This window comes from Crocodylus siamensis, chromosome 3 (assembly GCF_052110815.1).
Source record: "Crocodylus siamensis isolate JL-2025a chromosome 3, ASM5211081v1, whole genome shotgun sequence".
Classification (NCBI taxonomy): Eukaryota; Metazoa; Chordata; order Crocodylia; family Crocodylidae; genus Crocodylus; species Crocodylus siamensis.
In genome coordinates, this window is record NC_143397.1 from 86946784 (window position 1) to 86971955 (window position 25172).

General features: G+C 45.5%; 1 protein-coding gene across 2 annotated transcripts in view; it reads left to right on the forward strand.

Moving 5' to 3' along the window:
* Nucleotides 1-258: 258 nt before the first annotated feature.
* SNAPC3 (small nuclear RNA activating complex polypeptide 3) overlaps nucleotides 259-25172 on the forward strand; it is a 28253-nt gene continuing 3339 nt past the window's right edge. Inside the window, exons 1-8 of one of the 2 annotated variants that reach the window (XM_090038736.1) lie at nucleotides 259-847; nucleotides 5616-5693; nucleotides 11036-11120; nucleotides 17433-17537; nucleotides 18108-18257; nucleotides 21887-21969; nucleotides 23243-23407; nucleotides 24081-24188. In XM_090038736.1, coding sequence (XP_089894862.1) covers nucleotides 636-847; nucleotides 5616-5693; nucleotides 11036-11120; nucleotides 17433-17537; nucleotides 18108-18257; nucleotides 21887-21969; nucleotides 23243-23407; nucleotides 24081-24188 — 986 coding nt within the window. In that variant the 5' untranslated portion in view covers nucleotides 259-635. Of the gene's footprint in view, nucleotides 848-881; nucleotides 1252-5615; nucleotides 5694-11035; nucleotides 11121-17432; nucleotides 17538-18107; nucleotides 18258-21886; nucleotides 21970-23242; nucleotides 23408-24080; nucleotides 24189-25172 lie in introns of those variants that run through there. The other variant, XM_090038737.1, reaches the window with a different exon arrangement.

The window sequence follows — 25172 nt, forward strand, 5'->3', positions numbered from 1 at the left end:
GGGTGATAAATAGCATCATGCTGAGGAATAGCTTGGGAAGCCCTGCCCTAGCCAAAAGGCTGCAGGAGCGAGCAAGGGGGAAAGCCTGCAAGCAATCCTCCGGCACCATAAACTGTATAGCCAGGATCCTGACATCTGGAGGTATTTGTAGACACTGGGTGTGTCTACATGAGTCACTTACTGCGCATTAACCTAATCACACCGCGCAGTGGCATGTCACAGCACAAACCATGCGAATAGCCTCCTGCACGGTGTCATGAGGCTAACATGTAGTGTCACTAAATAACCAGTGCTAGTGCGCAGTAACTCGAAGCACCTTGCACTTTATTAAGCACCGACTCAACTGAAGGCGCAGTCAGGCTGTAAGGCGCACAAACGAAGGTGTGGCAGGAGTGAGGCCGCCGCGGGGCCGGGGCCGGGGCCGGGGCCTTCCCCTCAGAACCGCAGCCAGTGCGCTCGGGCGAAGACGTGACCAGGCCGCGCCAGTCCCCCTGGCTCTTGGGCAGACCCCAGCTCGGGATAAAAGGAGCGACGAGGGCGGGGAAGCCCTTCCCTTCCGTCCCGCGCGGGGGGCCGGCACGGCCGCCTCGGGGCGGGCGCAGAGAGGCGGGTCCCAGCGCGCCCCGCGCGGCGCCATGGCGGGGCCCGGCCCGGAGTACGAGACGCCGGAGCTGTGCACGCGCGTGTTCCCCGTGGGCGCCGTGGGGGCGCTGTGGCGGGAGCGGCTGCCCGCGGCGGACCTGTCCTTGGCGCAGCGGGACGGGGACGGGGACGAGGCGGCAGCGGTGGTGGCGGCCGAGCTGGGCTGCCCGCCGGACACGGCGGCCGAGCTCCGCGCAGTGTGCAGGTACCCGGCGGGGGGGCCGCGAGCAGCCGGGACTGCGCTAGGGCCGGGCGGGGCGCGTGCACGGGTGTATGAATGGCGGCATGAGTGTGCGCGCATGCGTCTGTGTCTGCATGCGCATGTGCGTGTGTGTGCGCGCCTGTGTGTATGCGTCTGTGCATGTGACGTGATATGTGAAACTGCCGTATTTACTCAAATCCAACATGAGGTTCCCCCCATCCAACAAGCTTGGGCAGGGGAAGGCTTTTCTTGGATTTGAGCACCAGGCTGGGGCAGGCAGCTGCTGTGGCTCTAGCTCCAGGCCTGGATTTCTTGCCCCAGGCCAAGGCCAGGGCTGGCTGCCACTGCCCCTGCCACCTGCCTGGGACTGAGGCTGGAGCTGCCACCACTGTGTAGTGGCGACAGAGGCAAGTGGAAGAGGGGGCTGGGGGCAGGTACTGGAAGGGAAGGCAGGGGTCAAGCTGTTTGTGCTCCCCACTGGTTGCCCCGCTGCTGCTGCTGCGTTCTGTGCTGCAGCAGTGGGGGTGTGAAAAATTAGATCCTGTACATGGACATTTAGAACAAATTTACAACTTTCCTTGTGCAGAATCTAATTGTTGTGGGGGGGTCCTCCTAAATTTAAAGTTGTCTTGGATTTGTGTGAATTCAGTATGCCCTGTATGGGCATGTCCCTATGAGCAATCCCTACTTGGGATCCTGGGGGCCTCCCGGGACCCCAGTGGCAGTGATCTGGGTGTGTGGAGTCTGGCTGTCAGCTGAAGCATGGCTCTGGCCAGTCAGGTGGTGTTACTGTTACATGTGCCACCCCGCTTTTTTCTGGAATGATTTTTTTTTTTTTGACACAAGGATCTGGCATTGGAAAAACTAGCTGTGTTGCAAATTAGCAGTGTGCCAAATGTCTACGCATGCAGTGTGTGCAGTTTGCAGTGCCTTGGATGGGTCTGAAGTACCACAAACCGCACATGCATGTTCATCTGGACATGCTCTATGTGTGTGTTGGGGGAAGGAAGTAGAGTGATCATTTAAAAGCTTGGTTATGCTCTAGGCTTCTATGTCTGTCAAATCTGTAAGATTTAGCAAATTTTTCTGTATTCAGTTTAAACTCACCTTGTTTGAATGTGAGGACCACCTCTTTCATTTGCCTTGCATATTGATCAGGTAGTATTCAAAATAGTTTTTGTAGACTCAGAGCCATCCCTAGTACACAGTGAATTGGGGCGACTGCCCTGGGCGCCATGTTTTTATGGGGGCCCCACGGAGCCTGGTGGAGTGGCTGCAGCCCCTCCTGTGGGGCCCTCCTGGAGCTGGCAGCTCAGTCCCTTGCTGCACCCTCCCCTGCTCACTGCTCTACCGCACGTTCTCCCTCTCCCCTGCACCATTGCACCACATGGTTTCATGGCCCCAAACTCACTGTCTGCTCTCCATGCTGTGTGCTGGTCTGCCTTGCCCCCTGGGGCAGGGACAGCAGTTGGAGGAGGAAGGGGGAGCCCAGAAACTCTGGCTGCTGTTGCAGTGTGATTGGGGGAATGGTGGCAGAGCAGGAGCCCAGGGACTGCAACTAAATCACTTGCAGGGCCACCAGTTGGTTTGTAAATGTCTGCAAGATTTTGTTAAATAAGTATCAAGGGTCTTGACATAGTAGTGTAGCACATGCATGCATCGAGGGTGATGAAATACTGTAACTAAACCTTTGAGGGCAGAGGAGATGATGGCAGAGGGTAGTGTACTATTTTTAATTATAAGGAATAAATCCAGATAAAAATACTAAAACATAACTTCACAACTTAAAAAGCAACATGGGCCACCATAGTTATGGAAGGCTAATTAAGGACACATGGCTAGATGCCTTTCCGCTTCTCTTTTTCCCAGAACCACAGATTCAAATCTGTTGAAGTTTGAGTCAACTTTTTATCTCTGTTTGTACAGTTTGGTGCTGTACTACCTTTCCAGGGGAGACTAATTAAATACCACGTACCTTACGGCATATATCTTTCAAGCAGGACCTTTTAGCTGTCTTGGTCTTCATTGATGTTGTAAGGCTCATAGTGTTCTTCATAGAACAGTTTGACTTGTTTCCTCTGCCAGAATTTTGTCTTCCCTCACCACCAGTATGCTTTGAATTTGGCCCTCGTCCTCCCATTTTTGAGGCTCTGGCATGACTGCTTTGCAAGAAGGTGTGTTTTACTCAGTATCAGTATAGAACACCCATGTTTTTCATGAATGACATAATTCTGAGTGAATTCTGCCATTCATGCTAAATACGTGTATGTATTAGCATACACTGCATCATGTATTGTATATATGGCACAAGATAAACAAAAGAAGCTGTTTTAAAAGAATGATTGATACTTTTATAATAATATAAACAGAAGTAGAATCATAGAAAATTAGGGCTGGAAGGGACCTCAGGAGGTCATCTAGTCCAACCCCCTGCTCAAAGCAGAACCAGCCCCAGCTAGATCATCCCAGCCAAAGCTTTGTCTAGCCAGGTTTTGAAAACCCCCAAGGACGGAGAGTCCACCACTTCTCTGGGTAACCTGTTCCAGTGTTTTAATACTCTCCTAGTGAGAAAATTCTTTCTAATATCTAACCTAAACTTCCCTTGCTGCAGCTTGTGACCTTTGCTCCTTTTTCTGTCACCTGCCACCACTGAGAACAGTCTAGCTCCATCTTTTTTCGAACCTTGCTTCAGGTAGTTGAAAGTTGCTATTAAGTCCCCTCTTCTCTAAACTAAATAAGTCCAGTTCCCTCAGCCTTTCCTCATAAGTCATGTCCCCCAGCTCCCACACCATTTTTGTCACCCTCTGCTAGACTTTCTCCAGTTTGTCCATATCCTTTTTGTAGTGTGGGGCCCAAAACTGGACACAGTACCCCAGATGTGGCCCCACTAGCACTGAATAGGGGAATAATTACTAACCTTGCTCTGCTTGCAACACTTACGCCAATGCAGCCTGGTATACCATTAGCCTTCTTTGCAACAAGGACACAATGCTGGCTCATATTCAGTGTATTGTCTGCTGTAACCCCAGGTCCTTTTCTGCAGAACTGCTGCCCGGCTAGTCAGCCCCCATCCCGTACTGGTGCATGGGATTATTTCATCCTAAGTGCAGGACTTTGCACTTGTCCTTGTTGAATTTCATGAGATTCCTTTTGGCCCAATCGTCTAATTTGTCTAGGTCACTCTGAATCCTGGCCCTACCCTCCAGCATATCTACTACAGCCCCCAGCTTGGTGTCATCTGCAGACTTGCTGAGGGTGAACTCTAAGTAGCGTGTTTCCTGTTTGTAAGGTCTGGATCCTTTGGTATTATGGACCAAATTATGGTGGCAGTGACTACACTGACTTCGGTTAAATTGTAATTTTTCAAAGTTTTATCCGTATATTGGCTGCATCTAGATTTCTAAAGAAACAGATTGTAAGAGTATTTCTCTTAAAAGATAGTTTGTTGAAGAACGAAATGCACCCGCACAGGAAGCCCGCACAGTACGTACTGTACATTAGTTTTGTTCTGAGTTGAGTCTCATCTAAGATTCTGCAAACTGGGAAAGTAGAGGCTGATGCTTAAATGAGATTACAACTTCTTTTTTTTTAAGGATACTTCTTCAGTCATACTCTAGGGTTTATGAAATGGTCTCACCCTAGTTTGTGATGGCAAAATTTTTTTAAAAAAATGCATTTATTATGTGAGTAAATATTGTGTCGATTCTAGAAAGGCACACCTTGTTATATTGGATGCTAACAAAACTCATAAACTGTAGAGTCAGAAGGAGTTGGACTGATCATCTACGAAACTGAAAGCTCTAACCAGGAGGTGAGATTATTTACTGCATTTACTTTGCAGGAGTATCGCAGCAATCCAGTGTATGTTGTGTGTGTTCCAGTATATGCTTTAGCTCAGGGCTGTCCGGTTTCTAAGTGGCCTGGGGTCATGTGCTTATTGGGCCACACTAGCAGGGGTCATGCCATGGGCCCCCTGCTGCATTGGATACCACCCCCTGCTACTGTGCCGTGTAGCCTGGCACCTCCACTGCTGTACATTTGTGCAGGGTGCTGCTTTGCTGTATCCTGTGCCAGGTGCCCCCCTGCTGCTGCCCCCCTTTCCCCTCACTGAACTTGCTTCCTGCAGCCCCTCCCACTGTCCTCTGTGCTCCCCATGTCTCTCCCCTGCACTATGCCTGCCCCCCTGCTGCTCCCCTCCCCCCCAGGGGGCTGTACTGCACACTCTCTCTTGTTGCATTATGGTGCCCTGTCTCACTGCTCCCCATTGCACATGTGCCCCCCTGGTGCTCACTGGATCTCCCTGCTGGATCTTGCTCCTGGATGCCTGCCTGTGATGCTGCTACTCCCTCTGCTGCACCACATACCCAGGAGTCCTGACTCACCCTTGGCTTCTTGGTTGTGTGCTCCCCCACTGCACTGCACCGCTCAGACACTCGGAGCAACTTAGGCCCTCTTCCAGCGCTGAAGGCTGCGCCATGCTACATCTCCCTGCCTGGGACAGGGGCAGGAGTGATGTCCATGGAGCCCCCAGCTGCTGCCGATGTTGGAGCAGTAGAGAGAGCAGTGGTGGCTTGATTTAAGTTCTCATAACTGCATGCAGTCCATGGCCACCAGTTTGAGACACCTGCTATAGCTATTTATTGAGATTTAAAAATCATATTTTGTTGCCCACTGGTTAGTTTATTTTTCTTTTTGAGAATGGAGTCACTGATTGCAATGCATATGAAAGGCATGCGATGTAAAATTCTTTAACAACTGTTCTTATCTTTAGCATTGACATGTTAAAGAGCCCTGATGGAGAAGAAGATGCAGAGGTTATTCCTGACGACACCATGCTAGAAACTCTTCGGTATGTTGTTGTTCTTTCCTAGTAATAACCTTGGGAAGAAAATTTAACTGATGAAGGACCATAGTGTAAATGTGCGTGTGTCTTTCAGACAGTGGTGTAGTTGCTAGAACAATTTCTAGAAAAAACATTAAATGTATGAAAGCTGTCTTCAAGGAACATAAGTTGTGCTGACCCACTCTTATAGGGCACTGAAGAATATAAGCAGCAAGAAATGTAGAATTGTTCCATCTGCATTTAGCAATTTGATTAAAACTGAGTATAAAGCATTAGGTTCCTGATTCAGTTGCTGAGCTCTGGATCCAGCTTTTTTGGACTGACATATAAATTTGAGGCATAAAATGGACTTTGGATAAGTTGGGAAGCAATTTCTCCAGAGAGCTGTGAGGGTATCTTAGGCAATCCGGCCCCTGATATTACGTTGTGAAGTCCACACTAGTGGTCCTCTGCTTATAGATAGAAGGTTGCACTAGTGTTATCAGTGCCCTTGGACAGTTTGAGTCCTACCTTTTAAAATGATAATGTTTGGCAGTGACAAGTCCAATGTACCGGAGGCCCTTTTATATATTAGTTAAATTGCCCTATGCTTGGCCAGCATAGGTCGTTATTGTACTTGGTATACTATGTTCTGTTCACTTGGCATTGAATAAACAAAATGCAGTAATATGTGGCTTGCTCTTGCAATGAGTGCTTTTTTACCATTGATTTTCATGGAAAATATTTGAAAGTCTGCAGTGGGGTTGGCAAGCTGGTCACAATTGATTAGTCAAGTGTCCCGGGACCTGAAGGGGCCGGGAAGCTTACTGGGAGAGCAGGACGCCGTGGTGGAGGACGAGCCCACGCGGCTCGTTAGCTGCGTCTGTGTACTGCTGCGGCCGGCAGCTGATGGTGATGTCAGCCGCCAGCTGGGAGATTTAAAAATGGCGGCAGATGGAGAGGGGAACAAACGGCTGGCAGAGCCGTCCCTGACGACAGCCCAGTGGGACAAGAGCTGCCGAGCTGAAGTGCTGGAGAGTCCGGTAGCCGGGAGAAGAGGTGGAATGGCGGGATCACCGGCAGATAAAGCCTGCAGCGCCAGATTGGGTGAGCAGTGCAGGATCAAGACCACCCAGGAAGATCCCGAGCTGCAGGGAGTAAGTGCCGTGGCGGTGGATGCGGGAAGCACCGAAGAGGGGCATGAGGTTGAAGTCTTGCCTGGCTGGAGAGAAAGATCGGGGCGGGATCGCTGCCTAGAATAGAAGGCAGCGATCGAAGGATACAGAGACAGCGCTATATATATATAATATATTTTCATCCAGGAGACATTTACTCCCAGGGCCAGACCATAGGGGCGCTGGTGGTAGGTCAGGGAGGTAGGCCTTATAGAAGGACCACTTTGAGGAAGTACGCTGCTGATGGTGTAGGGTGATGGATCGGTGGTGGGAATTATACAGTGTTACAGGGCTGGGACATCTGTATCAGTGGGGAAGGAGTCTGATGGCCCATCACGGAGCAGGTGGAGACCACAGGTGGTGTGAGGCTGGGGTGTAGGGGTGGCAGGAGCCCCGTATGTAACCAACAAGGCCAACCCGGGACACTGAGGGACCTGTGAACTAGCCCCGCCCCACTGGGATAACAGCAAAGTTGTGGCAGGCGAGAAGCGGGGTTGGCGAAGCAGGTATACAACCAAACCTAGTAACACCAGTGCTCGGTGAAGAGAGTGGTCACCAAAGCAGGGTGCCAGATTACTAGGAGGGATCTACGAAGTCCTGTCGGGGACATCAAGTAATGTCAATTGAACTATTTGACCATGGTTAAATATTGTCAGATATTCCATGAAGCCAAGAACAATCATTTCTGCACGTAATTCTGCCTACCTTCTTGATACACTTTTTCAGGGATGTGACCTCTCTGCTGAATTTGATTCAGCTTTCAGCCCTGTGGTGATTGTGGCAAATTTTAAAGGATATAAAAACAAACGCTTCGGCAGAGGTAGCAAATTATAAAGCAAGAAGTGCCCATTCAGTTATAAAACAATGTGCAGTACAGTCCCAGTAGTTGAATCTAAACAACTTGTTGCTTCATCATGGTGGAAAGAGTTGTTCTTTTTGCAGTCCAGCTAGAGTGACAGAAATTCTTTTAATACTGCCATTCACTATTGCATGTGCGGAATGGAAGTTTTGGGAATCATCCATTCAAAAAACAGAATTAGACTGAAGACTTCCACTGCTGGGAATCTGGTGACCATGGATAACAATTTTAAGATTAGAAAAGAGAATTAAATGTAAGAATTCAGGTGAATATTCAGAATAAGAGGAAGAAAGCAATACCAACAATGATGAAATTATAGATAAAGCCGTTAGTTGATGGAGATAATTCAAAGCAAAATGCTTGAAGAGTTGGCCTGCTAACTATTTAGTGTAACTGCATGTAAAAACTGATTTTGTCTTTTATAGTTGCTGTGTGTTGCACTTAAAAATGGGTTTTTAAACCTAGTGCTTTAAGAATTGACACACTTGGTTGATTTAATAGCAGAAAGGTTTGCTTTAATAACTACCAACAAGCTACAAAACTAAATGACAGAAAAAGACTCTTTCCCAGTATAAAATGAGCTGTTACAGAAAGTCCCAGTACATATTTAACTGCACCATATTTGCATATTTTTCTCACCAATGCTGGCAGGGAAGCTGGCCCAGTCTTGTAGCCTTTACTTGTAGGCTGGGTGGTATGGCTTCTTGATCTTTCCAGGACTGCACACTTTGCTGGCAGTTCTGTCTTCCTTTATACTGCTGAGTTGTATAGTTTCAAAGCATTTTTCCTTGATGGTTGGCTGATTAAAATCCAAACAAAACAGGGAGGAAAAGGGTGACCATCATATTAAAATTGTTAAATTGCCTGGTTCCTGTTTTTGGATTTGTCTAGGTGTGAAGATTTGTGGTTTTTTGCAGCTATTGAATAACTTGGCAATTAAATGTGGTGGGCCTTGAGTGGTCAAACAGGATACTTAGAGGCATTGGTTACTGGACCTGTCTTTGGGTATTTGTTTATTAATGGGGCAAATTTGCAATAGCTTGTACCAGTGATGGTTTGTTGACAAAACTCCAGACATACATTGAATGATTGAGGTATTTATAACACCTTAGGGATTGGATGCCTGTTTTGAGACATTTGAGGATGTCACGTACAGGACCTCTTTCCTGCATCTTTTGCAGGTTTTGTTTGAAATGTGTATTTAGTCTTTGGTCTTCTTTAGTTGCTAGTTCAATTGAAATGTATATGTAGTTTCCTTGCCTTCTTTATTTATACTGGCTTAGCCTTTTTCTTTGGCTTTTTTTTGCTTGGAGATGCACATGGGCATTTATACATATGCATTTTCATGCTGGGGCATGCCAGAGCAGACCAGTTAATTGAGTTTGCTCTGCATGCTAGCTGACGTGCACTGTGCTGTATTGCTTGCACTTGTATAAGTGGCAAAATGCACATCATCATGCATGCAGAAAATGGCAGCGGTGTGCTTTTGAACTAAAACACATCCAACATGCTTTAGTTCAAAAGCACGGTGCCGCCATTATCAGCACCAGGCATCTTTAAAAGTACCCAGTACTGTGGTGCAAGCATGTGTACAAATACCCCATGTGATGAGCGTGTCAGGTGTCTGCCAACAATTTTTGTTTTGGAAGAACCATCACTCATTATTTTATGGCATGGGTCAGGTACTGGGTACCACTAGGTCCTCTCTCTCTCATGCCTAATGGGTTGCAGGCCATTAGTGGAGTTTGATTTTCTTTGTGGCAGACTTGTTATTACAACCCAGTCTTCCCCCAGCTACTGTTTTGCATTTTTGTGTAAGAGGCACTGTTCCAAGCTTTCACAGCTTTCATAGCCAGCACTGTGTGCGTTTTATTTCAGTTTCATTTCTTCTTTTTTTTAATTTTGTAACTGTTTGGGCTGGCCCTGGGGTTGCAGGATAAACCCAAGAAAAAGAAAAAACCTGTTTCAGTGTTGAATATCATTTGTATTTATACTTACCTAACATTGTGGTTCTGACAAATCATTACAGGTTTTTAGAGTTTAATGGCATTTTTTCACAATGACAGTTAACTTTTTGTTGTAATTGGCATAAGTATCTAACCTATCGAAGATTAAAGTGTTTCTCTTCACTGTTCTAATAAGTTAATGATTAAAATATTTGACCATTACTTGGCTGATCAGTGGACTGCGTACACAACCCTAGACTCTGCAGGAAAATAGACATGCCTATGTCTTGAAAAATGTGGTAGAGATGTAGAAATATGGTACGATTGAGAAGTAATATGTTTTTCCTTGTAGGTTCCTTGATTTTGGGTTTTTTTTTTACATCTACCTCTTTCCTTTTTCTTTTTGACTCAAGTGAGACTGAAAATAAATAGCTTGGATTTCTGATTTGGTCTGATGTATACACAGCAAGCTGTTAAAACAATCATGAAGGAAAGTAGTCTGGTAAGAGAGTTCACCATCATCAGTCAGTGTAACTTAAAGCCACATAAGGTTTCTGTACCTAGATGTTCTTGGATAGTACTCAACCAACAGCAACACTGAGGTACCTGGGAATAAAGAAGCTTATGATGTTCTTCTAGAATCCTTTTTAACTTTTCCTTTTTTTAGAGATGAAACTGTCCAGTGTAATTGCCCGACTTGAATATAGCATCTAACTGGGTGACTTGTATTAAGGAAAGTTGAATAGTCTGAATATCGTGGTTTATTCTAGTTGATCAGATTGATTGCAGAAATGGTGGGGTTAAGCTGCTCAGCAAATTTCTTACAATCAGTGTAATGATACATACCTAAACTCATGGAATACGAGGGAAGGTAAAGAAAACTCTTAAATCCTTAGGTTTGTGATTTTATTGAATTTAACTAGTAAGTCATGCTTAAAACAATATTAGAGTAGCAATTCCCAAATAGGTAGAAAATAATGGTTCCACTTTCAGTTACATAGATGTCTCAAAACTCATACTTTTGGCTATTCTGCATTTGTGCAATTTGAGGGATAAGCTGTCTTCTTTCTGCATACACTGGTCACTTATTGGCCTTGTGAAGGAGGTGTTCAGGTGCAAACAAAATAGCAGGTTCATATTGGCTCCAAGCTGGCCATTGCTTGTAGATACAGTGGACAAGGAAAAAGAGCATATGTAAGTTCTTTAGTTGAGAGGCATAGGAAAAGGTCTTGGGGGGAGAACTTTTTCTTTAATTTCCTTTCTATTAGGCCAGATACTAGATGGTACTAAACATGTGCATCTGCCAGTGACATTTAGGAAAGTTATGTTTGATTATCTCAATGCCAGTCAGTTTAACACTTTGCTTTTATGTTATCCTTTCCCCTCTAGAATTCGAAAGAAGGCACTGGATAAGCGAGAGGAAAGCATAATTATAGATCGTCCTTGCAGAACAGAAACATTTATTTATGAAATGGTAAGATTCCTTTTCTTTTATTACAAACATAGCCCTTGGGAGCCCCAGGAGCCCGGGAGGCACTGTGCTGCACTTGCTGCAAGGAACAGACTGAGATTGCCCCGAAATAGCTGCTTAGTTCTTTTGGTGCTACGCTGGATTCCCCAACTGCAGTGGGGAATCTCTGCTAGCCACTAGTGGCATCTACTTTAGGTTATGGAAGAAATGATGGGTCCCCTTCTCTGTGGGGAGAGTCAGCTTGGAATTTCACTTGCCTAGAAATGTATTCCTTCAGCTGGCAATCATAAGGAGACCAACAGCAAAAGGATTTATTGCATAGGGTGAAAGAGATATGCAAACAAAACTGACCATAGGTTTGGAGATAAAAAGAAAACAAGTACAGAGTCTTACCCTCATGGCCACTGCTAGATTCCATAAGAGTCATTGCCAGAGTTCTGGAGATTGGCTTTCATGCCCATCCTGGTAGAGCCAGTGAACCTCAAAGCCTGAGATTCAAAGATGAATATTATAGCCTATCTAGGCTCTAAAAGTCTGGAAGCCAGCCTTCCCCCGCCCCCCCGTTAATGCTATTCTAATGTTCGTGAGTCACCCAGGACCTTTCAGGAAGTTCTGTTGTGTTTGAGATACCTAGAGTTCTGCTGGCTTGGTGGGTCATCACTTCCAGATCCCTTCGCTATTGTAGAGTTGATTACCCCACATCATAAGCGGACAGGACACAGGGGTGCCCATCCTACCAGTGGCCCCTTCTGTCTGCAGTTGTAAATAGTCATTGTCTTGACCCTAGACCACAAGGGCAATGGATAATTAGCAGTTCTGTCCAGTCCCTGAGTAGTTCCCTGACTAGATTATATCCCAGATCCTAAAGATATACATGGACCATAACATGGGCTTTATGATGAAACTACACATGCCATATCAATACAGTAAAGCACAAGGAAACAATTATTACATGCCACAAACTCCAAAACATAAGAGGGTTTATGACACCCTTTTTCTAGACTTGCAAGACAATGAAAGGGTTTCTATTTCTATGTTGTGAAGCCAGGTATACCATTCCAAGTAAACCAAGAGTTTGTAAACAGTGATTCCATTGACACTTCCTTAGGTGAAGTGGTAGTTTGTTTTGAAAGCGTTTCTAGGACAATAACTCTTTCCTCTCATTGTGTTGGAGCAGTATCTAATATACTCCAATCTTGTCTGAATCTCCTTCACACTACCACAATACAGCAGTGCCTATATGGTCCCAATATGTTGGGTGCTGTTCATAGATTTCATAGACATTAGGGCTGGAAGGGACCTCGGGAGATCATCGAGTCCAGCCCCCTGGCCAAAGGGCAGGAAGTCAGCTGGGGTCATAGGATCCCAGCAAGATAAGCATCCAATTTACTCTTGAAGGTGTTCACTGTAGGTGCTTGAACCACCTCCGCTGGCAGACTGTTCCAGACCTTGGGGGCTCGGACAGTAAAGAAATTCTTCCTTATGTCCAGCCTAAAACGGTCTTGCAGGAGTTTGTGACCGTTCGACCTCATCATCCCTTGGGGCGCTCTGGTGAACAAACGTTCCCCCAGATCCTGGTGGTCACCCTTGATAAACTTATAGGTGGCCATCAGATCACCCCTGAGCCTGCGCTTTTCCAGGCTAAAGAGTCCCATGTCTCTCAGCCTATCATAGTAAGATATGTTTTCCTGACCTCTGATCATGCGCGTGGCTCTCCTCTGGACTCTCTCAAGCTTCTCCACATCCTTTTTGAATTGTGGAGCCCAAAACTGGACGCAGTACTCCAGCTGCGGCCTCACCAAGGCCGAGTACAAGGGGAGAATGACGTCCCGGGATTTGCTCGAGAAGCATCTATGGATGCAAGCCAGCGTTTTGGTCTCTCTTTGTTAGCCGCAGCATCGCATTGGAGGCTCATGTTCATCTTGTGGTCAATGATGACCCCCAAGTCTCTTTCTTCTGTAGTGCTATCCAACGTAGCACTGCCGAGCCTATAAGGATGCTGCAGGTTTTTCCTCCCAAGGTGGAGAACCTTGCATTTTTCGGTGTTAAACACCATCAGGTTCTCGTCCGCCCATTTGCTGAGCTTGTCCAGGTCAGCCTGGATCACCCGCCTATCTTCTGGCATGGATGCTTTGCCCCAAAGTTTGGTGTCGTCGGCGAACTTGGCCAGTCCACTCCTGACTTCAGTGTCCACATCGTTAATGAAGATGGTGAACAGGATGGGTCCCAGGACAGAGCCTTGAGGGGCCCCACTGGTTACAGGGCACCACGATGAGTGACTGCCATCAATCATAACCCTCTGGGTCCGACCACGGAGGCAGTTTCCCAGCCAGCGGATCGTGGTGGAGCCAAGGCCACAACTGGGCAGTTTGGCCAAGAGGTGATCATGGGATACCAGATCAAAAGCTTTTTTGAAGTCAAGATATATGACATCAATCTCTTCTCCCTTGTCCAGGTGATAGGTCACCTGGTCATAGAAGGAAATGAGATTGGTCAAACAAGACCTACCCGCAACAAACCCGTGCTGGCTGTCCCTTAGGATGTTAGCCTGGGCCAGTCCCTCAAGGATGGCCTCCTTAATAAACTTTTCTAAGATCTTCCCCAGGATAGAAGTCAGGCTAATGGGCCTGTAGTTAGCCAGATCCACTCTCCTCCCTTTCTTGAAGATCGGCACCACATTGGCCTTCTTCCAGTCTTCGGGCACTACACCAGAGTGCCAGGAGTTTTCAAAGACCCGTGCCAGGGGCTGGGCTATGATGCTTGCCAGCTCCTTGAGTAGCCTGGGGTGCAGATAGTCAGGGCCAGCTGACTTGAAGGTATCCAGCTTCTCAAGGTGTTCCTTCACGAGGTCAGCATTGATGGAGGGTAGGGGATCCCCCTCACCCAGATTTCCCTGTCCCATAGCAGGCATGGGCATCCCATGTGACTGATGAAAGACTGACGCAAAGTACCTATTTAATAGGTTGGCTTTTTCCTGGGCGTCAGTTGCCAGTTGCCCCATCTGGTTTAGCAGGGGTCCAACATTGCCCTTGCTTTTCCTCCGGCTCCCCACATATCTGAAAAAGGACTTTTTGTTGTCCTTGATGCCTGAAGCTAGTTGGAGTTCAGTTGCAGCCTTGGCTTTCCTGGTTTGCTCCCTGCAGGACCGGACCAGCGCGGAGTAATCCTCCTTGGAGGTGAATCCCATCCTCCATCTTTTGTAGGCTTTCCTTTTAAGCCACAGGAGGTCCGCTAGGTCTCTGGAGAGCCAGGGGGGCTGCTGTGCCTTCTTGCTGCCTTTCCTCCGTGTTGGGATAGATTTAGCTTGTGCACTGAGGATCGCTTCCTTGAGAAGCAACCACTCTTCTTGAACTCCCATCTCCCTGGGGTCATGGTCCCTGAGGGCCTGACCGACTAGCCTCTTGAGCTTGTCAAAGTCGGCTTTTCTGAAGTCAAGGACTTCTGTGTTGCTGACTGACTTGCCAGCTTTACAGCGGATGGTGAAGGTGATCAGCTCGTGGTCGCTGTCACCCAGCTTCCCATTGATCACTAGGTCGCCGATTAGGTCATCCCCCGTAGCCAGTACCAGGTCGAGCAGCGCTTTGCCTCTCGTTGGCCCGTAGACTTCTTGAGTCAGGTAGAGGTTGTCCACGCACGAGAGAAAGCTTTGCGCCCGCTCAGATTTAGCTGAGTGATCTTCCCACGAGATGTCTGGGTAATTGAAGTCACCCATGACAACCAAGGTCCTGGAGCAAGCGGCCTCAGTCAGTTCCCGGGCGAACTCCTGGTCAAGCTCAGGACTTTGAGTGGGAGGTCTGTAGTAGACTCCCACCATTGTGTCCCCTGTGCCGTATTCTCCACGAATTTTTACCCAGAGGGTCTCTAGCTGTCCATGCCAGTCGCCAACATCAGCTTGCAGGGACATGTAGCTTTCCTTCACATAGAGAGCTACGCCCCTTCCCCTTTTGTCAACACGATCCCTCCTGTACGATATACCCGTGGTCCAGTCATGGGTGGAGTCCCACCAGGTCTCTGTTATCCCAATGACATCGTATTTCTTTGGACTGAGCAGGAGGACGAGCTCGTCCTGCCTGTTGCCCAGGCTCCTGGCATTAGTGTACAGGCAGGCAAGTGTGCCCTTGGGGGCTCTTGCCTTGCCCACAGATTGTGCCAAGGCTGAGGCAGGGGTGGGCTCGCTTAAGTGCCTTGGTCTGCTGGCTTTGCAAGGGCTGCTCTGCGGGCCAGCAGTGGCAGTAGTCCCCCATCCCCCAGCGGGCTTAGTTTAAAGCCCGGTGGAGCAGGTCAGCCAGCCTGGCTGAGGAGAGCCTCCTCCCCAGGGGAGAGAGGTGGAGGCCATCTCTTCCCAGCAGCTCGCTGCCTCTCTCGCCAAAGAGCGGGCTGTGGTCGTGGAAGCCAAAGCCTTCCCGATGGCACCAGCGCCGCAGTCTTTGGTTCACCGCGTGGATCCTCCTCTCCCTCCTCAGCCCATAGCCCGAGACTGGGAGGATCGACGAAAACACCACCTGAGCTCCCAGACCCCTAAGCCCCGCTCCCAACTCCCTGTAGCGCCTCATGACCTGGCTGGGGGTGCTCCGAGCCGTGTCATTGGTGCCCACATGAATAAGGAGCATGGGGTAGTGGTCTGTGGGCCGGAGGAGCTGCGGGATCCTCTCCGCAATGTCTCGGATGTGGGCCCCCGGGAAGCAGCAGACTTCCCGGGCTAAGGGGTTGGGGCGGCAGATTGCCCCTCAGTGCCCCGTAGGATGGGGTCTCCCACAACAAACACCTTTCGCTTTGTCTTGGGGAGAGCGGGGACGGTAGCTGCGGTCAGGCCTGGGTTGCCTGCGGGAGCCGGCAACTGCGCAGTCTCTGCTGGGGCTGCAAGAGGTACAAACCTGTTGCTAAGTTCCGGCGAGGGAGGGCCCTTGGTGTTCAAACATATGGGAAGATTAGACAAAGGAAATACTGAAAGTTCACTCCCGGAAACTTGTGATATTGCCAAAATCTCAGCTTCTGTTTAAAACAAGTGTATCAGGGAATGTAGAGACATGGCTCTGGCTTCATCAGTCAGATCGCCTGAGCCAGGTTACCAGTATTGCCACCCCAGGTTTTCAAGAGCTGTGAGATTTGGCTTAAAAATGATAAATTTATCATCAAACCGCCCCTGCCCCAAACCTTGTATTTTTAATTTGTCTGGTTGACCCACTGAAACATTGGTTCTCACCTTTTAGGACTTGAGGCACCCCTCCATAGCTTTTGTGCATTCAGTGGTACCCAATTTAAAAAAAACCCCTTAATTTATATATTACCGTGTGTATCTCCTGGGGCTGTGCAGTAGGGGTGAAGAATCATCTATGCATGGACAAGCCTGAGCCTGCCCTTATTTCTTTAGCTTATCTGCTTTTCTTCTCACTTATTTCCTCACACCTCATGGTACCCTTCATAGCATCTAATGGTACCCTAACACCCTAGTTGAGAATCACCGCATTAAGGTTTGCTTTTAAGGTTTTCTCTGTTCATCAGAGGTAATTTTTTTAATTGAAGGATTTAATTTGTAAATCTTCAGCTCCTCGAGACAAATGCTTACAAAAGAAAGACACCAAATACTGTTAAAGTTAGAGCTCCACAGTACACACACAGCTGTCCTATGGAGCAGAGGCTAATAGGTGCTCAGCAGTCTTGGGGCCAACCTGTTAAAGAAGAGAGCTTGTGTATCATAACAGATGCTCTGGAATTCTGCTTTGTCTATAGTTGTAATGGAACTTAAAGTAAAACTTAAAACACATTAGAAAGCTTTTGTTCTATTGTCACTAGGAAAAGAGAGTAGTGTTAGAGTGCATTTAGCTTGAACTCCAGAGAATTGCCCTTCTCCTTCCACTGAGATCCAACAGCAATAAGCATCTTTACTACTAAGGCTAAAAGAGCAGCTTGTGGTGGCCAGAGTGCCAAAACAGTGTTTTTGCAGCAATTTGTCTTGGTTTGTATGTGTTTGTGTGGGCAGAGTTGGGGTAGACTGATTGCAACAAAAGGGAGACGTTACTTCCTCAGTTTCTGACAGCTGGGGCTTCATCTGAAGAGAGGAGCATGACAGATGCTTTCACTTCATCTCCAGAATGTAGCAGTCAGTGTCACAAAAGGCCTGGCTTTGCTGGATTTTTGGTTTGGAGATTTTGACAATTGTAAAGGGGAAAGAGGCTTCAGGTCCCATACATTATTAACAAGAGGCAGGCAGTATTGTGAAAGAATGTGTTTTCACACACTTTCTCCTTGTCTGGTATCTACACAAGCAGCAATAAAATATACTCTGACACAGTTATATCACATGATATCTTCTAGGAGTCTCAACCTGTTGGAAAGAGGCCTAACAATCCAGAAGATCTAGTTGAAGAGGGAGACCTGCTTTTAACTTTGAACATCTACTGTCCTGTCATATTTGAAAAGGTTGGTGTTAAATTCTCCAGGTTAGCTTTTGATACCTTTATCCAGATTGAAGAGTGCCTTGCTCCCCAGTAGCTCTGCTAAATCACTCAAGCAGTGTGATGCTATAAAAAGTGAGCTACTGAACACTACAATTGTGTTAGCATCTACAGTCATCCAGCTGGAGCCCTGTTATGTTGGGCACCGTGTAAGAATAGTGGATGACAAGTGGCCAGGGTAGCTTTTGATGATTCTAAGTTGCAGTTGAAGAGACAAACAATTACAGCAGTTTGGTAGGAACTCTGCGTTACAGAAGAATCAGAATATATAGTATCTGAAGTTAAAGTACTATGTTTGTACATAGCTGTTAGGTCAGCCCCAAGCTACTTGCTACTACAGGAAGTTTAGCATTTGTGCTTCCAAATGACTCTCATGCTCCAAACAGTAGCTGTAGAGGGCAAGCTTTTGTCAGCTTTGTTTGGAGGGGCATTGGGCCTTCTGCTGTTCGTATTCGCCTCATACTGGAGCAGCATTTGTACTAAAGATGTTCTGGTACTTGGTTTAACTGAAGTCATCTCCGTTTTTGCTTTCTAGCATAAAGAAAACAAACCGTATCAGACGGTCCTTGTATTAGGAAGTCAAAAACTCACTGAACTAAGAGACTCCATTTCCTGTGTCAGCAACCTCCAGATTGGTGGTGAGTTCAGCAGCCAGCCTGACCAGGCACCAGACCACATCAGCAAGGTACAGTCATTTGATTTAAAGGCACCAACGCATGGGAATATGTATGCAGTCCTTCCCTCTACCCACATCCCCCAGGAGTAGGTGTGACTGCACTGTCTGACAGTGGTCAAGTTCTGTAACAATGATTCTCAACCTTTTAGACTTGAGGCACCCCTTGGAAAATGCCAGTTCTTAGTTTTCACTCTTTTTTTTTGCCTATAGAAAAGTAATACAGCTTTTTTCTGTTGGAAAGACCACAACAATGGATTTCTACTTGAAATCTCTGAGTTTATCTTGCAAATCATGTTTACATACCTAAAAGTGCTAAGATTCTGTGGTACCTTGAATCACTCCCAAAAGGATCTCAAGGCAACCTGCTTGAGAATCGCTGTTCCAAAATGTGAGTAAGCTCAGCTGTGTTCAGCTCTTTGCCAAAATGACCTGGTTTGAACAGGGTTGGATGATGTGGTAATGTCCTTTTTTACACTGACATTGGAATTACAACAGCCTGCTGGTTTTAGCCAGAAGTTCACTTTCTTCTATCTACCTTATGTAATGCCCTCTCCTTTCTGACCCCAGGCTGAACAAGGAACCATTTTCTTTTCTAAATTCCCTGTTTTTTGGTAGAGTGACTCCTGGTTTGCTATATTTTTGACAGCTTAAAGTATAACAAAAGCTTAATGTGTGTAATGAAGAAAAGTGGTTATGTATTTAAGCTACTGAATTGGGATTCTGGATACCTGAATTCAGTTCCGGGCTCTCCTGCAACCTTCTTACATAATGCTTGTGCAGTCCCTTCACCCTTTTGATCCTAACCTTTAAAATGCTTTTAACAGTACTCCCTCCAGCATTCTTCCACCCTTTCTCTGACTTCTGTATTAAGATTGTAAGCTCTCTTGAGGATCTGGATTGTCTCTGGATTGTCCGTGGCAGCTCCTGCAGTAAAATGCTGTGACTGAATTAATCCCCCTAGAGAGTCTGTAGGCAAGGCACTTTCTGCAGCAGGATTTTGGTGACAAAATAGAATGACAGAATTGCACAGAATCCCTAACAGGCCAGCCATCACCACCCTGATTGCACAGCTTCAAAAACTTGGTCTTTGCATTTTCACAATGGTAGCTTTGTCCATTTGCTTATGTTAATGGCTGATAGCCAGCAAAGTGTAAAACGTGCAGGGTAATTAGAGGGAAGGGTGGAGAGATTTCAGATTGTTCTTACTGAATTAGGATTACACAGTTTTGTTAATGTTTGGATGTCGTGGTAGGGATACTAGGATATACTTGCACATGATGTTTACTGATTTTTGTCAGGTACCTTGAGATGTATGGATGCTGTAAAGACAATCAGGTTTTCATGGTATTGGGTAGTGTGAAGCACCTCATGCTTCTAAGTACAGAATAATTTCAGCTCAAGTTAATTGCCCAAAGTCAGCAGATTCCAGAGGGAAAAATCAGCTCTCTTATTTTATGTTGCAGTTAAAAATAAGGGGACGCTCATGCTCTGCATTTGCAATTTCCTTTTGTTACAGTAAAACTGTGTATACACCGTGTGTGTGTATAGTATACTGATGCACAACATATGTAAGATGTGTTCCTAAACAGAAAGCTTCTTTACAGAAGTGTTAAATTCTAAGACGTTTCCATATGGAGTTCAGCTAATGTTCTAAAGCATCCTCTCACTTTTTTTTCTGCTTTGAGTGCTTGTCTACCCATAAGGCAGTTGGCCTGTTTCCCTGGTCAAAGAAGGACTTGCTGTCTGGAATCCTAAGTCTCTTTCAGGGTACAGTTTTTTATTCTTCAACAGGCTATATAGGGCAGGGGTTCTCAATCCCTGGGCTGTGGTCCGGTGCCGGGCTGCAGCATGTTGGCTGCTGGTCCACAACACAGTCGGCTGCTGGACCAGAAGTGGCTGCAGACCAGCAAACTGCGGCCCCCCCCCCCAGAGCTGGGAGGAGAGGCCGTGGCTCCTTCTGCAGAGCCCGCAGCAGCGCAGGGATACCCCAGGGGTGGTGTATCATGACCTGTCTGCTGGCTGGAAATTCTGGCCGCAGTCAGCTGTGACTGCCGGGCCACGGTTTGCTGGGCTATGGCATAAAAACTTCGGGAACCCCTGGTATAGGGAATACCTGAGAGCTGTCACATGGGGCTGGGTACCTGTATAAAGCTAGCTGGCCCTTGGCTCTGAAGTGGATAGGCTATCCTGTAGCATTTAAAAATAAAAAAAAAAACAAAACACCTTGCACCTTTTAAAGGTGGGGAGGTAGGGGAGAAGAAGTGTGGGGAAAAAGCAGTTCAGTGTTTTAAAGTTCTTGAATATAGGTGAAAGTTTCTTCTATTCTCTGTCTGCCCTCAAATTACTTCCTTTTTGGAGAAACTTGTGGATATTATTTAAATAACTTGTAATTGTTGGCGTTTTCTAGTAGTCAGTCAGTGTTTGTCTTAACTAAGTAATAGGTTCCCACAGTTACTTTATATTATGTAAAACCTGATGTGTATATGCGTACATGTGAGAAAAACGGACCATCTGTAGGTCCTTTGACAACATGTAGGTCTATATTTGTTAAGTTCATCTGGTCTTTTTCCTATTGCTTCAAGTTCTGATATAAAGACGATTAAAATGAGTTTTTTTTCATTTGAAGAAATACTGTTTGCCTCTCCTTTTAGCTTTATAAACAAGAACAGTCCTTTAAATGTCATGGTAAAAGCAGTGGAGATGAAAGTGACTCTTGGTTATTGTGCTTCCCTTCCCTCCACCCCAGCATTGTTCCTTCCTTGATGATACAAAGAGAGTTTCATAAGAGGGATATACTTACCCTTTCGTGTTGTGGGAGAGAAGGGGGGAGAGAATTGCATGAATAATGGCTACTTAGTGGATAGCTTCAGTAATTTCTTGATGTAGAATTCTGTGCCCAGGTCATGCTGATATGAAGATCATACAGTGTTAATTATTTTGGTAGGGACATGTTTGGTTGAGATGACCTGTCTCTATGTAACAAATTATGCAATTCCAAGCTTAAAGAGGGCATTTTTTGGAATGTTGGATCTCTTCTGAGTCTCCAAAAGGGGTAGGGGGATGCTTTGACCTTCTAAAACAGAACATCTGTCTTGTTTTTTTGTAGATGTGAGCATTTGTTCTTGCCACATGACCGCCTCTAGTTTGTGTTTTGATGCAGGATTACAACAGAATTGTCATCCTGAGGAACAGTGCACCTTGCTGCCTAGTTTTCTTTGACCTTGCTGTTTTTTGTTTTTTTGTTTTTTGTTTTGTTTTTTTCCTCAATACTTTGCAGCAAAATTTTGCCTAAATGCCATGGGATGATGCTCCTGATTTTTAAAAAATAGGGATCAATGGCATAAGGGAGGGAAGAAAGAAGAGAGAATATGTATGAGTAAGATCAGCATGTCCTTAGGAGAGTAATACTGCATAGCCACAGACAGTAAAAGAAGCCACATTATTTCATCTGTGTTTAAGCTGAAACCAGTAAGGTTGATCAGGGCAAAAACTGACAGTATGCTATGACTCAATAAACCTATGTACACAGACTGCCTATGAAAGCCTATGTTTTCCTCATAGGGTTCATTTTGCAAGGTTTCTGGCATGTTAATGTATTGTTTTGTATTATTAAATCCTTACTTTTCTCTCTATCCAAGGATCTGTACAAAGCTGCCTTCTTTTATTTTGAAGGAGTTTTTTACAATGATAAAAGGCATCCAGAGTGCAGAGATCTGAGCAGGTATAGTATTCATAGATCTTGTTTTGGAGGGAACTCTTCTTGGGGAGAAGGAAAGTTTGACCAGGTCTCCTGATGATCTGGTGTGTTTCTGAAGCAGGAACTTTTAATAGCTGGGTGAAAGTATATCAGACTTGTTCCATTCAGTATTGACTGACTTATTTTCCTCTGCCTGCTCCTTACATTCAAGTTTTCTGAAAAAAGGGAAGGTCCCTCATTTCTCTCTTTGTCCATACCCTTTTCCAGCGCTGGTAGAAATTCTCTTGCACCTCTAACGTGGTAGCAGTGGGGGTTGATTTACTTATTGGCAGTTGGCAGCTGTGAAAGGGAAAGGCTGGGTAGTTACAGTTTGGCCTGGAATAGATTTAAAAATGGCCCATTAATAGCATCTGCTAAAAGGTGTCTTATCTGAGGAAAAAGAATGGATGGATGTAGGCCAGATCGCAAGATCTCTCAGCTCTTGTGGGTTGTACAGTGTCTCAGATCCTTCATTCTCCTCAGGTTTACGACCCCAGACATGAATTGCTCATTAAATGTTTTGATTGGCTGTGTTCAGATTTCTTTGCGTCACTGAAACCTTTGAAACGGTACTGAACCAGTTCCCTTGTGGATGTGGAAGGTGTCAATTAGTTGGGAATTATGTTTTGGTGAAAGTTACACTTCTGAAAGGGAGGATTCTGTATCTTCCTTTCACTACAATGAAATGTTGTTTTTCATCATTCTGTTTTTTTTTCTTGTTACCTTCTTTTATGGTTTTCATTGATAGGGCTGCTTTGTTTTTACATCTAAGGAACCTAATACAATTACATCAGTTATAAACTAAACTATTTCTAATGCATGCTGTCATGGCCCATGTTTATTTAATGGGATCTGATCTCTGATCCCAACAATCGCACCTCCTGCCTTGCCATGTGTTCAGATCCAGTGGTACTATTACTGCTTGCCAAGGCCCCTTCTGCAGTGGCAAATTGAAAGCCGGGCTGCCTATGTGAACTGGGGTGGTCCTAGGGCTCGGACCCACAATCGGCTGATTGTTACTCCCAGTCCCAGGACCACACAGGGTCTAGAACCGCTCTGGCTTGTCGCTACCCTACACCATATTCAGTTTAAGATGTGATGGAAACCAGCCACAGTAGTACTATACGTCTTTCGTGGATTATTTTTGTGGCTGGCTTACTGTTTTGTTATACCATTAATTTCTTGAACATGTGAGGGAAAAGATTTACTAAACCCAGGTTCTTGTATAACAATGCTGACACTCTTTTCCTCATTTTAGAACAATAATTGAGTGGTCAAAATCTCATGACAGAGGCTATGGGAATCTTCAGGCTGTTAATATGGAAGGTTATACCTTCAATGACTTGTCCCTCAAAATTGGTTTTCCATATCTGTACTGTCACCAAGGTGATTGTGAACACATTGTTACCGTCACAGACATAAGGTAAGTTACTACAATTTATGAGTGTTCATGTAGTTATGTAAGTGCTTTGCCTTTCCTAACCTCCTCTCTAGTAGAACACCTCGTACAGTTTGTGTCATGGAGAATACACTTAGGAAAAGGTTCTGTGCCTAATTCTCTGCAGCAGAAAGGAGATGCCCCTTCTCCCACTTCCCTTCCCTCTGATATTGCATTGCCCCATATTCTCCACTTCTTTCTCTCCCCCCCCTGTATCTCACTAGCATTCGTTTAAACAGCCTGATCCTGGGAAAAGTTGGGCACCTTGTACTCAGCTGCTTGTGGTCATCCATCATAGGTCTCCTCAGTGGAAGAAGGTAGAAACGCTCTTTCATTTCTACTTCTTCTGTAGCTGGAACCAAAAAACAACTTGTCTTTTTTGAGCCTGCTGCACTTAGGGCTTTCATGGCACTCTGAACATCCTAGGAAAAGGGGTTGCATGACTAATATAAAGTACTAGTAAACATAGCGAACAAATCTCCAGTGTGTTGCAGTTAGTATTGTTTTACGGTTTACATTTGTGTTAAGCCACATTGAATATGATTTATCCTAACTTAAACTGGCCTTTAAATCATGTTAAGTGCCATCTTTTTACATCAGTATCTGGGGGGATATTTTGCAATATAGTTAAGTCTTATTCTCTCCTTCTTTCTCTGAGGCTTATTCATCGTGATGATTGTCTGGACAGGACTCGTTATCCCCTGCTAATCAAGAAGCCTTGGCTGTATACCAGAAAATGCTTTGTGTGTAAAATGTATATAGCCAGGTAAGTGATCAAACTTATTTGGTTAGCCAGGTTGCTTCACCCCACCAAAGCTTCTATTTGTGGAAGTCTGGTTGCTTTTTATATAGTGTGTGCATGCGTGCACACATGACTTTTTTTTAATCGTCTATGATTATAAGTAGTTCAAGCTATTAATAGTACAACCCAGCATGATTCTCAGTGCATAACTTCATGTGCTTTTTGATTTTGTTCTTTGTGAAAAATGTGTTCTACAGTCCTTATAATATGCCCATCTCATAAACGAACAGATGCCAGGGAAACCTCTTATAGAACAGTCAAAAGAGTTGAAATCATAGTGGTGCCAAATCTTTGGAGAGGGTTTTTCTGCTAAGTGCGTAGAATCAGTATTACAAAAATGGAACATGGTATCCCCTCCCTCTTCTCAGGGGAAATATGCAATATTTCTTAAATCCAATATATTGGTGGGGGTGGTATGATTACAGAGGAAGGGAGTAAAGCATACATTTAGAGTAATATAGGAAGGTTGAGAATAGTAATTGTTGTTAAATGTTAAAATATTAAAATATGGCTTCTCCTGGGAGTCTGATGTTTTTGTCCATGCACCCCTAGTAGGATTCCTTTTTGGTTCCACATAGACAAATGTACGTCTTTTGTTTTCTACCCTGTGCATGAATTGATCTCCTGAAATACCATAACCAGGCTTTACTGATTGAGTAGTTAAGTTAGAGAGCTGAGAGAGAGTCATTCATTTGGTGGTAGGACAAAACTCATCTATTGTCATTATATAAATCTTTGTAGCAGGAAAATAAACTAGTCCCAAGAACAAGGTATAGATTCTTGTGTTTCAAGAAAATTTGGCGTGGTTGTTCTCAAAAACAAGTTCATGCCCCTTTTCCCACTCTGGCACAAGAACTGTGGTCTTATATCTTCAGGGGCTTGATTTAAGCTCACTTAGGATAGAATGCCAGCATCCATCTTGCTGGGACAGTCCATCCCAGCATTTTT